At 40.3% G+C, this 12088-nt stretch overlaps 1 protein-coding gene across 2 annotated transcripts; it reads right to left on the bottom strand.

Annotated features, from left to right (window-relative positions):
- Positions 1 to 1683: 1683 nt before the first annotated feature.
- emc9 (ER membrane protein complex subunit 9) lies at positions 1684 to 11986 on the bottom strand. Of its 2 annotated transcripts, none has more exons than XM_016233603.1 (6): positions 11797 to 11986; positions 8961 to 9155; positions 2587 to 2663; positions 2436 to 2505; positions 2255 to 2349; positions 1684 to 2184 (listed from the first exon to the last, which is right to left on the bottom strand). In XM_016233603.1, the coding sequence occupies exons 2-6, from the start codon at positions 9153 to 9155 to the stop codon at positions 2004 to 2006; spliced, it is 618 nt and encodes a 205-aa protein (XP_016089089.1). In that variant the 5' UTR covers positions 11797 to 11986; the 3' UTR covers positions 1684 to 2003. The 2 variants fall into 2 exon arrangements, with proteins under 2 accessions (XP_016089089.1, XP_016089090.1); XM_016233604.1 differs by lacking the exon at positions 11797 to 11986 and adding an exon at positions 10881 to 10975.
- Between the last annotated feature and the right edge of the window lie 102 nt (positions 11987 to 12088).

The following is a 12088-nucleotide window of genomic DNA, read 5'->3' as shown; positions in this document are numbered from 1 at the left end:
ATATTTGATATTATAAAGTTTTAATCTATGCCATAAAATATATGAATAACCCAGTTATGATTTATTCTTTCATGTGTCATGCAAAAAGGCAATTGATAACAAGTGGTTAATTGGGACTAGAGGTAGTTGGGACATTAAACGTCATCATGCCAAACGGGAAAAGACTTGTCTACTCACTAGTCCGCTTTTACTGCCTTATGGTGTTTATAATTGTGCACTTGCAAACTATTCTAACTCAAAAGGTAAACTTTTTAAAATAAAGACTGAAAGAATTGTCATCGGTTTAGTGATTCAGCCTTCTGATCGTACCGTAGTTTATTTATAGCCAATTGTATTTAGATGTCAAAATTTGTAAAAGTTGTGTAAATTTGTGAAGATTATCATGATGAACAAAACATACAAGAATCATGAACTTTTGCTGGCCACAAAAACTAATTTTATGCAATAATCCAACAGCCCATGGAAGCATCCTATTGGATTTTTATCAAGGAATTAGGGTGATGGCAACTTCCGGGTTGCCCTACAAAAAAAAATACTTAATCACTACTGCGCTCTAGGCAGTTTATGTTCAGAACTCTGGAACCCTAAAGATTATAAACAAATAGTTTTTCCCCTGAATCCTTGAGTCAAGCCCTACCAAGTACTTTACCAGTATACCTCTGATGACACGTCTGTCTATAAAATTCTTCAGCCATTTTTAATTTACTGAAAAACCCACTTTTTCAAACTCGTCCTAGGCCCTTGATCTGACCTTCACCAAATTTCATGCATAGCAGCTAGCGACAATACTGGCAACAAGTTATCAAAAAGTTATTGATTTGTCAAAGCAATGTAAATTGACTTGAATCTCCTGACTTCAATGTACAAACTTAACAAAACTTGACATACATAGACCACAGGACATTCTGAGGACACACTCCAAGTTGCGTCAGAACTGCACCAATAGGGCCTTAATAATGTCATAATGTTTGTGATTTAATGCCCCCTCTGGTGGGTACTCCAGAAAGCAGGCTTAATTTATTGTGACAGTAACACTGAAATGATTGAACTGCGATTTGATTAAACTAAATTTACTTGAGGCTATCGGTTCCAAAACAAAACTTTGATTTTACTTGAATCAACCCAATTTGTAACTCGAAGAGCAAATTTTTTTAACTGTGAGAAGGGGACGCCACACAAAAGAAGGTGAAATAGATTGGGAAAAAGGAATATAATTTAAAGAATGCTATTAACCAAACCATGTCATTGCCAGTGGACTTTCATTGCATGGACCAAAAAAAAATCACTGAGAATTTTTTCTAAATATTTACTTTTATGTTCCACAGAAGAAAGTCAGTCATACAGGTTAGGAAATGCAAACAGCAGTGCTGCAGTGGAGAAAAAGGCATCAGAACAAATACAAGCTCCAGACAGACCTGAAGATCCACATCTTGTGGGACACACCTCACATGAATCATACACTCACACTACTCTGAGCACTGATTTGCTCTCAGTTTGCTGGAAGGAATCATCTAAATTATTAGAGACTTCTAACCCTCATGTAGTTAAAGCTAAATATTAGACTACTTCATGACAACATAAAATAAAATCCCTTTTCTTCACTTTTTTTTCGTATTAAGTCTGTAAAATGGAGAACCCCATGTAATGACAGCACCTGAGAAACCATACATAGTTTTCTTACAGATTACTTTAATGTTTAGACGGATAGATAGAACTTATAAAGCAAATCAATTAATAGCTTACTGTTAAATTATTAAAATATAACAGGCGATCAAAGTAATAAAAAATATGCTGCTTGTGTTACGAATCCACCTCAATGTAAGTATATTTTTAGGGTCAAAGCACCAAATCATACCAAACAAAAGAAAATGTTTCTTTTTGCATATCTGAGGACATCATTTATATCATATAAACGTGTCAAAATAAAATAATGAGTCAAATAATCTTAAAAGCACAATTAGAGGGGAAGAAAACTATGACGTGAGAAGATTTAGTCTATACAGTTAAACATTTCCATTGGCTGGGGAGATCAGCTCCATGATCTTGGCATTGAGTTTCTGATTGGTCCAATCTTTTGTGATGTCATCCAAATGGCTGTCAAAGTCCACCAATAGCGTCTGATCACCAGAGCTGAACAGCTGATTAACTATGGAACAGGTTTCTTCCCACTGTCGAAGCATTATTCTAAGGAATACACATGTCATTAACTGCACTGCAGCGTTATCATCAACAAATTTTTTGAGATTTTTCTTACGTGTGTTTGTCTTTGAGAGTCCAGCGGGCATCTTTACGCTCATACATCACGATCGGAGGAACACGGCAGCCTGGAAACATCTTTTCTCCATCAATCTGAGGCAGAGAGAAAAAAAAATTTCCCATTAAAAAAAAGGACTTTTCCAATAAACTTTTGCGCCAAGAGACATTTTCTAAATTACCATAAGCAAAACAGCATTGTTACACTGCTCGAATATCTTCTCTGCAATCTTCAACGCACAAGGTGTAGGGCTGAAAAAAAAAAAAAGTAAGAGAAGTAAAATGCAGAGAAAATAAGGAACTCTGGTAAGATGAAAAAATATGGAGGAGTACCTGCTGTCTGAGACGCAAGCATTGGCTTGATAATATCCCACAATCCTTTGCTGCGTTTGTGAACACCAAGCGTCGACCTACAACAGGAAATATTGACAAAAACATAAGTATAAAAATAAGTATTCTACAAAAAAAAAGTTTCTTTTTGCATATCTGAGGAAAAGAAAGAAAAGCAATCCATTTCAGAGCGCATGCGAGATCGTGCAAGCAGGCTGTTGCCGCTGCTCTTGTGTGTGTTTTTTACAAACCCAATTCCAAAAAAGTTGGGGCACTGTACAAATTGTGAGTTCTATTAATTTTATTAGTGCGGTTTTTTCTTATTGTATTTTTTTGTGAGCTCTTTGAAGTTGTGCCCTTTCAAGGATGCTGGTGGGGAAAGTTTTAAGAACCTTTTTAATAACTTTCTTCTTACCGGAGTTACTGCGTTCAACACCTGTTGGATACGCTGCTCGGATTGTTTACTCCCGAGATCAGCTGATCGATCTGATCAGTCAGATTAGCGATTCGACCAGCTGATTTACCTACTGAAATCTGGAGGAAAACTCAGAGGATGTTGGGGAGGAACAAGACAAGGGGGGAAGAGAGCTGGGCTGAGATGGGAGACACTTAAGGAGAAGAGGAGATTCAAGCCGAGTCTACCCTCTCTTATTATGGGCAATGTGAGATCGCTGGCTAATAAGATGGAGGAGCTGACAGGGCTAGTCAGAAGCCAGATGGAGTACCGGGAATGTAGTATAATGTGCTTCACGGAGACATGGTTACATCAGGACATTCCGGATCAGAGCGTCTCCGTTGAGGGCTTTCAGATGGTTCGGGCCAACCGGGATTGCAACGAGAGTGGTAAGAGAAAAGGCTTGCCGTTCTAGTTAATAACAGATGATGCAACCCTTGGTTTCGGCCTTATTATCTGCCCAGAGAGATTTCACATGCCATTGTAGTAGCTGTATATATTCCGCCATCAGCTAACCCGAAATCGGCGAACAGCGTTATTCATAATGTTACATCACATTTGCAGACCAGATATCCGAATGCTCTTATCACCATTTCAGGCGACTTCAATCACGTTACTATGGAAAAAACATTGCCAACTTTCACACAGTATGTAAACTGTCCGACCAGAGAAGAGAGTACACTTGATTTAATGTATGCAAACGTGAAGAATGCATACGGTTCGTCCCCCCTCCCTCCACAGGGTAGGTCAGACCACAATTTGGCGTACCTCAGCCCCTGTTATATATGCCTCTGTTTAAGAGAAAGCCTGTGACCACCAGAATCATGAGGAGATGGGACAGATGAGGCTTATGAGGCACTTCAGGCTTGTTTTGAGATTACTGACAGGCAGGCTCTCTGTGAGCCACACGTATAGGATATTGATGGACTCACAGAGTGCATAACTGATAATATTAATTTCTGTGTTGACTGCACCGTACCATCAAGCACTATCCTTTGTTATACCAACAACAAGCCATGGGTAACAAAGGACATCAAGGCCATCCTAAATGCGAATAAGAGGGCATTTAGGGAGGGAGACAGAGGGGAGGTGAAGAGAGTGCAGAGGGAACTGAAAGTTAAAGGTGCAGAAGGAGATCTTGGAAAATGCAAAATTTAGCCTGATAGCACTGAAAGCGAACGTCCCACCCTCCCTGCAATCGCCGTCCAAAGCCACGCCCCCTGAACGCATTTATGTTCACAGACCAGAGACAACATTACTACAGTAAGCTACATCAGTGGTTCCCAATTCCAGCCCATGTTTCCGAAGTGAAGTAATTCACTCAGGGAGTAGGGAGCAATGAACACCGTGTAGGGATCATATCGATCGGAACACAGTTCATGCACGTAGCTCACTTCTAACGAGCTGGCGCGAGGACTGGATTAACCGCTGGGCTACATCATGTGTCATTCACTGGTGAGAAAACGTTAAAAGTACTACAATACCAGGAAGGAAGATCGGGTTGTTGATGTTTGTCTGCCATTCTCGCTCTGTCTGCACAGCGTGCGTGAATGCGCTGATGACGTATCCTGTCTGTGCGAACCCGGTGCGCAGAGGTATGCAAATACATACGTTGACAGGCAGGTAGGAAAGCATATTAAAACGCTTGGACCGAGCGTTTTGATTGGACGAACATTTCTTGATCCTACGCCTTCCACAGAATATATAAATACAGACAAACACATTTAGACCACTTAACTTAATGATTACTAGCGGGATGTGAAGAGACTTTCAACCAGCATAAAAAAAATTTCTGAAGAAAATCACCTATTGCACCTTTAAAATCAAAGAGGCTAAAGACACTTATAGGAGGACGTTGGAGGGGAAGCTTAAGCAGAACAATTCAAGAGAGGTTTGGAGTGGCATGAGGACCATTATGGGTTTTCAATGGTCCAACAGTGTAGGTGTTGGTGGTGTTGTAGAAAGGGCCAGCAAACTTCTGTTTTTTAATACATTTGATGATGTTTTTGCCCTTCCTCCCCAGGACTCCTCTGTTTGTCCACCATCATTAGCCACTCAACTCTTGGAACCTCCCCCTCTGCATAGACCCCCTGCCTGCTTACAGCCTTCACCTTCTTCCTCCCTCTCCCTGTCTTCAGAGCATTTTACCCTGTCCTCTCCCACCTGACTCTGCACCTTTTCCCTCTATAACCTCTACTGTGCCATTTACACCTGACCATGTGAGAAGACAACTGCGGAAGCTCCACTCTAGCAAGGCTGCAGGCCCGGATAAGATCCACCCCAGAGTGTTTAAAGCCTGTGCCTCCCAGCTTTGTGGTGTACTTCACCATGTCTACAGCATGAGCCTAAGACTGCAGAAGGTCCCTCTGTTATGGAAGACTTCTAGCATCATTCCTGTTCCAAAAAAGTCTCATTCCAGTGACCCTAAGGTTTACAGGCCTGTGGCATTATCATTCCATATTATGAAGATTTTGGAGAGACTGGTGCTAGAGGTGCTCAGGTCCATGGTTAGGCCTTTTACAGATCCTCTTCAGTTTGCCTACCAGCCCCACCTGGGAGTTGAGGACGCTATCATCTACATGCTGGTTCGAGCTTATACTTACCTGGACAACACAGCAGCACTGGCCAAGAAAGCAGAGCAGCGTCTCTACTTCCTCCCCAAACTAAGAAGAGCCAGAGCCTCTTGGGGCCTCAGAGCCCCATCATGTGCACCTTCTACAGAGGCACCATCGAGAGCATTCTGACGAGCTGCATCACTGTGTGGTATGGCGCCTGCAACGCGTCCTGCCACAAGACACGCATAGTGAGAGCAGCTGAGAAGATCGTTGGTGCCTCTCTCCCCTCCCTCCAGGACATTTACAACACCCGTCTCACCCGAAAAGCCCTCTGCATTGCAGGTGATCCCACCCACCCGACACACAGCTTCTTCAGTCTGCTGCCATCAGGGAGGAGACTGCAGAGTCTCCAGGCCAGCTTCATCCAGCAGGCTGTCAGGAAGCTGAACTCCCTCCCGACCTTGCCCCCCTCTCCCCTGTTTTGCCCCACGCACCACTGAACTCTGACCCTCTGACGGACTCTCCCACTCGCCCCTCCCTAATACACACACACACTGTCACTTTAATCAGTCTAAGTAAGCTCTTTTGCACTACTAATCATTATATCTGCACTGTTGTTACTTCACTGGTTTGCACTCTATCTGCCATGTGTTGCTTTATATATTTTTTTACATTTTACCTTATTTGTATAGTTGTATTTTATATTTAATCTGTATCCATCTGTATTTATGTTCTACTGTTAGTGTTATCTGTATGCACCAAGGGTCTGAGAATAACGGAATTTCAATTCTCTGTGTGTATATGCTGTACAGGTGGAAGAATTGACAATAAAGCAGACTTGACAAGGCGGCAAGCACTGTAAGAGTCATGTTTTTGACTTCTCCAGTACTTTTAACACCATTCGTCCGGCTCTACTGGGTGAGAAGCTGACAGCGATGCAGGTGGATGCCTCCCTCGTGTCCTGGATTGTGAACTACCTGACTGGCAGACCACAGTATGTTCGGTTGCAGCCATCTTCAGAAATGTTCTGATGACTCTGCTATAGTTGGTTGCATTAGTGGTGGTGAGGAGACTGAGTACAGGACTACAGCTCAATATGACAAAAACAAAGGAACTTGACCTGCAGAGGACTATGTCACCTATGACCCCTGTTTCCATTCATGAGGTCTCAGTGGATATTTTAGAGGATTAAAAATACCTGGGAGTCCACATGAACAATAAACTGGACTGGACTGAGAACTCTGAAGCATCTACAAGAAGGGCCAGAGCCGCCTCTATTTTTTGAGGAGGCTGAAGTCCTTTAACATCTGTAGGACGATGCTGATGAAGATGTTCTACAAGTCTGTGATAGCAAGTGCTATTTTTTTTTTGCTGTTGTATGCTGGGGCAGCGGACTGAAGGTAGCTGATACCAATAGACTGAACAAACTTATCCGTAAGGCTGCTTCTGTTGTGGGGGTTGAGCTGGACTTTCTTGACTCTAGTGTCAGGAAGAAGGATGTTGTCTAAGCTTCTGGCCATCTTAGACAACACCTCTCCCCCACTTCATAATGTCCTGGGTAGATACAGGAGTACGTTCAGTCAAAGACTTATTCAACCTAGGTGCTCCAAAGAGCGACACAGGAAATATTTTTTACCTGTGTCTATCAGACTTTATAATTCCTCAGTATAATAACGTATTTTATTGTGCAATATTATATTTTTATTTGTACAGTTATTCCAATATTCGAAGTTTTATTTGTATTTCTTGTATATAGATTTCTATTTGTATTTTTATCTTGGTGTTTTGGAGCTGTGGCAATTAACCTAATTTTCCTCTGGGGATTAATAAAGTATTTCTGATTCTGATTTCACAAGAATATGCAATTCTACTTAAACCAAAATCATTAACTGAGATAATAATAAGCAAAACATATTTTAAACCATCATTTATAGAGTACTTTATAAGGAAGTGGCTGACTGAATTAAAATACTTCTTTTAATTTATATAAAAGAAAATAACAAGATTAAGATCCTATTGAAAATTAATCTTCAATCAAATAAATAAAAAACAGTAAAAATGTATTACTACCTACCAAAACTAGTTTTACTTTTAGCCCATTAAATGAGTCTGATATTTAGATTTAAAAAAAAAAAAGTATCATTTGTGGCCAGCAAGTGACACTGCATCCCACGCCATCATCGCTGTATTAAGAGTAGCTGGATCCCATCATCTTGAAGATTCAGTGCACTTCAAATAGTTAACAAATCTCAAATGTGCTTGCTTGTCAAAATGTTGAGACTTTTATTAAATGGACAAAATAAGAGAGAATAATGAAATATCTTCTTTTGTGTTCCCAAAATAAAAGTCATACACGTTTAGAAGAACATAAGTGTGAGGAAATTTACGACAGATTTCATTTTTGGGTGAACTGCCCCTTCAAGGCATATGGTCACCAAAGCAAAATAATTTTAGTTGAAGGAAGTCCAAAATGTTTCACCTATTCTCATTGAACAATTTTGCATTCACAACCTTTTTATATCTTAAAGCTAATGACACAATGACATTCTTACACATTCACTATGTTTGTAGTTCTGCACTGAAAAATCATATCAGAGATAAAAACAACAATTGTTGCAATAACTGGATGGCAGTTAAAGGCACAATATGTAATTTTCGCCGCTAGAGGGCACGTATTCAAAATAAACAAAGAGGCATAGTTTGATAACACCGTGACTGAGTGTGGAATCATGGGAGTTGTCGTCTTCATCCCCACAGCTGATGCAATCCGACAGGACTCGGGCAGAAATCATGTTCATGGATGAGCTAATGATTTATTAACATAGTAGAATGAAGCAGGGTGAGGCTGAAAGCCATCAAAGCGAAACGAGGCCACTGAACGAGTGCGACACACGGCTCGAAAGCAGCGGAGCTTTTATTATGCCACAGTCGACCGCTTCCACTCCTTCCGGTCGTGCGTATGTGGGGGGAAAAAGCAGCGCTGTTTTATCATACTAGATACATTTGAAAGTTCTGTTATAATGCTACTTCTGTGCGGTCGTCACCGCTCTATTAAAACGCACAACATATTAAAGCGTCTTTGGTGTTTCCATGTTTTCTAGAAATCGAGGGTGTATGACATCATTGGCAGGTGACAGAATGACACGATAGACACGGTCCGTGTCACTAGTTAATATTGCTTATTTCTCTGGATTTAAACATTCTTCGAAACATTTGGGTAATTTGTAAGTACACAAGTCAGCAAAATATATAACACCGTTTTAGTGGTTTTTGGATATTTTAATTAAAAAAAATCGTACATATTGTGACTTTAAGTGCAGCGACATGACAATTTTCCCACTGCATATCTTCATTAATGGTGCACTCACCTGTGTAAGAGCCAGCTGTGTGATTGGAGCCAGAGACAAGTGCGAGTGGAGCAGCGGCACACAGTCTGTGATACATACAGCTGCCCCTGCTGGACTGGAGGACAACAGCAGGCCGTTCACACTGCAACGAGGAAACTGACTTGCATGTAGGTACATTTTGGCATAAGCCAGACAGGACAACTCCACCTCACCCATCTGAAAACAACCCATGAGGGGAAGAAAAGAGGTCATAAATGTATTAGGTCATAACTATTACTTGCAAGCGGGTGTGGTTATTCGGATAATTTAAGGAATAAGGAGAATTTTTTGTGCATGTAAATATACACTTAAAAATGCTGGGTTAAAAACAACCTAACTTGGGTTATTTGGCAACCCAGCACTGAGTAAATATTGGACAGAACACATCCTGGGTTGTTTTATTTAAGTCAACTATTGTTTAAAAATTATTATATTGCTGGCTTAAAATGGGCTAGAAATTAAAAATCACACTCAGAATTAATAGAGGCAACAGCAGTAATCAAAATATAAAAATGTATTATCAAGCAAGAACACCCATGGACAAAATATAAGACAAATTTAATTTATTTGGGTGAATACAGCATCGTTTACAATATTATATATACATTTAAACTCATATAACAAGCATTTTAGAAATAAAAAAGTAACATTTAAGAAACATTATAGCTGTGACGGCGGCAAATAAATAGCAAATCATTAAATCATTATTTAAAACTACAAAAAGGAGACAACAATGGAACAGGAGATGATGGTATTCTTTCAATCTGCACAAGGACTTGTACCACGGCAGATCAACATTGTTTGTTGCGGACAACTACTGATGTATAATGCTATGTAGTATAATAAATGATAAGACACTTGTTCTTTGCTTTGTTTTATTTTATATAAGAAGGTGTAACATTAAAATATATTAAAGTGCACATAAACACACACAAAACTCAAGTACATATGGAGGGAGGGGTTCTCGCAGACCAATCACAGTGCTTGCGGTCTACGTAGAATTGATGCGCTGTTAAGATTTTTGGAGAGGTGCACGTCAGACTACGGCGTATGGGTGTGCATCTATGCGTAAACTACGGCGTAGGTCCGACGCAGAAGTATAAATTGGCCTTAACTCAGCAACTTGGTTGTTTCGTTGGAGACAGGGTCAACCCAGCAGTTGGGTAGACAAAAATAACCCAGCATTAAAGGGGTCATAGGATGCCCATTTTCCACAAGTTGATATGATTCTTTTGGGTCTTAATGAAAAGTCTGTAACATAGTTTGGTTACAATTTCTCAATGTTAGTGTAAAAAACACCTTTTTTACCCTGTCAAAAACAGCTCTTTTCAGATCAAGCCGTTTTTGTAGTATTTTCCTTTAAATGTTAATGAGCTATGCTGACACCCTGCCAACCCCCCGCCACCCCACCCCCATTCTTGTCTACATCTGCTCCGGCGGTGAAACAATGGCGGACTGATGACAGCTCACTCAGGGAGGGTCTAAGGTAAGACACCAGTCCAATCTGTGCTGAAACGCTACTGTCAATCAAACTATCGTGGGAGGGGCCTGTCTGTGTGACGTCACACAGACAGGCATCTGAGATCGGCTCGATTTGAGAAAGGGGAAAACATTTAACCAGATTTTTATCATTATAGGGTGGTTGTGTACACACACTGCCAACACACATTTCAGTTCAAACAACTTGTAAAAGTGCATGTAACATCCTATGACCCCTTTAAAAATGACCCAACAGCTTCGTTACAGAAAAACTACCCAGCACCTGGGTAAAAATATTAAAAACAAACCAATAAAATGACCCAACGGGCTGAACCCAACATTTGGGTTAAAAAAAAAGAACCCAGCATTTTTTAGAGTGTAGCCTTTGTCTTAAAACAGGGATGTAAAAATGTCTTTGTGGACCTGGTGCGGATGAATCCACTGATCAATATTTTTTCTTTGTCTTTCTGTTCATGTGTTTGATGATCATAAATATGGCAGATTGCAGATGAGCAGAAAATGTCACATGGCTGAAACAGATGAATAAGTAGTCCATATGATCTATAAATAATTATTCAAAATTCAGGGTGCTCCTTACACAAAGTTCTAACTCTGTTTGCATGTTCTCTCGGTGTTGATATGGGTTTTCTGCAGGTAATCCATCCAGTTTAACACCACAATCCAATGACATAAAGGATAGATGAAATTGAATGTGTAATATGTGTGTTAGCCCTGTGATGCACTGGCCATCTGTCCAGGGTGTTTCCCTGACTTTGGCCCGAGATGCTCCAGCTTCCCTGCTACCCAACACTGGACAAGCGGTTTGTTTGGAAGATGGGTGAAAGGATGCAAAAAGACTAAACATGCGAAGTCCACACTAATTAAAACAAACTGCCCACTAAATCAATCCAAGAAGGTGTCTTTCTAGATTCTAATACTGCAATCCTCAAAATCTATGGCCAGCAAAGGCATTACCTGCTTATGAAAGTAGAAACCGTTTAAACACTTCTCGTGTGTGAACGGCTATTAGGAAGCTCGACGTTCACACAGGTTGGTACTTATCATTTCAAACGCCTTGATATCATCTGAAGATAACATTTAATTCAAACAAGCATTGTCTTTAAATTAGCATATCAGCCACTAAAGTTTACACAGGGTTTCCAGCTGGATTTCAACCAAGTCTTGAAAGAAACGTGAGTGCGGGATTAAAATCGCGTGATATGAAGATAAACAACTGAGTGATAAATAACTGACGTACGCAATACAATATATATCTATGAATCGTTTTTCACAGCCGCTTTATTCATGTTCACAGAGATCCATAGAAGAATACACTTACCGTTGTTGTGTTTTTCCTATTCAGTAATCAAATATGAAATCCCAATAATTAAATCAAACACATTAAAACACGAATATTTGACTGTTTACTTCATAAGAACTCAAAGGAAACGGACATGAGGATAAGGCAGCGTCTTTTTCTTCGTGACGCCAGTTCTCTTGCATACATCGCACGCTACTGACGCATGCAGGTCCTTAGTGGAACACATCCATAATCAATTGTTTTGGCTTTGTTTGTTTTTTTAACTATCCCTTTAACTTTTCAGGGTGGACAAACATATCCTCTGTGCAAA

The sequence above is a fragment of the Sinocyclocheilus grahami genome, unplaced genomic scaffold (genome assembly GCF_001515645.1).
Source record: "Sinocyclocheilus grahami isolate Dianchi unplaced genomic scaffold, SAMN03320097.WGS_v1.1 scaffold435.1, whole genome shotgun sequence".
NCBI classification, from domain to species: domain Eukaryota; kingdom Metazoa; phylum Chordata; class Actinopteri; order Cypriniformes; family Cyprinidae; genus Sinocyclocheilus; species Sinocyclocheilus grahami.
The sequence above is the reverse complement of the archived record's forward strand: the minus strand, read 5'-3'. Positions and strand labels throughout refer to the sequence as shown.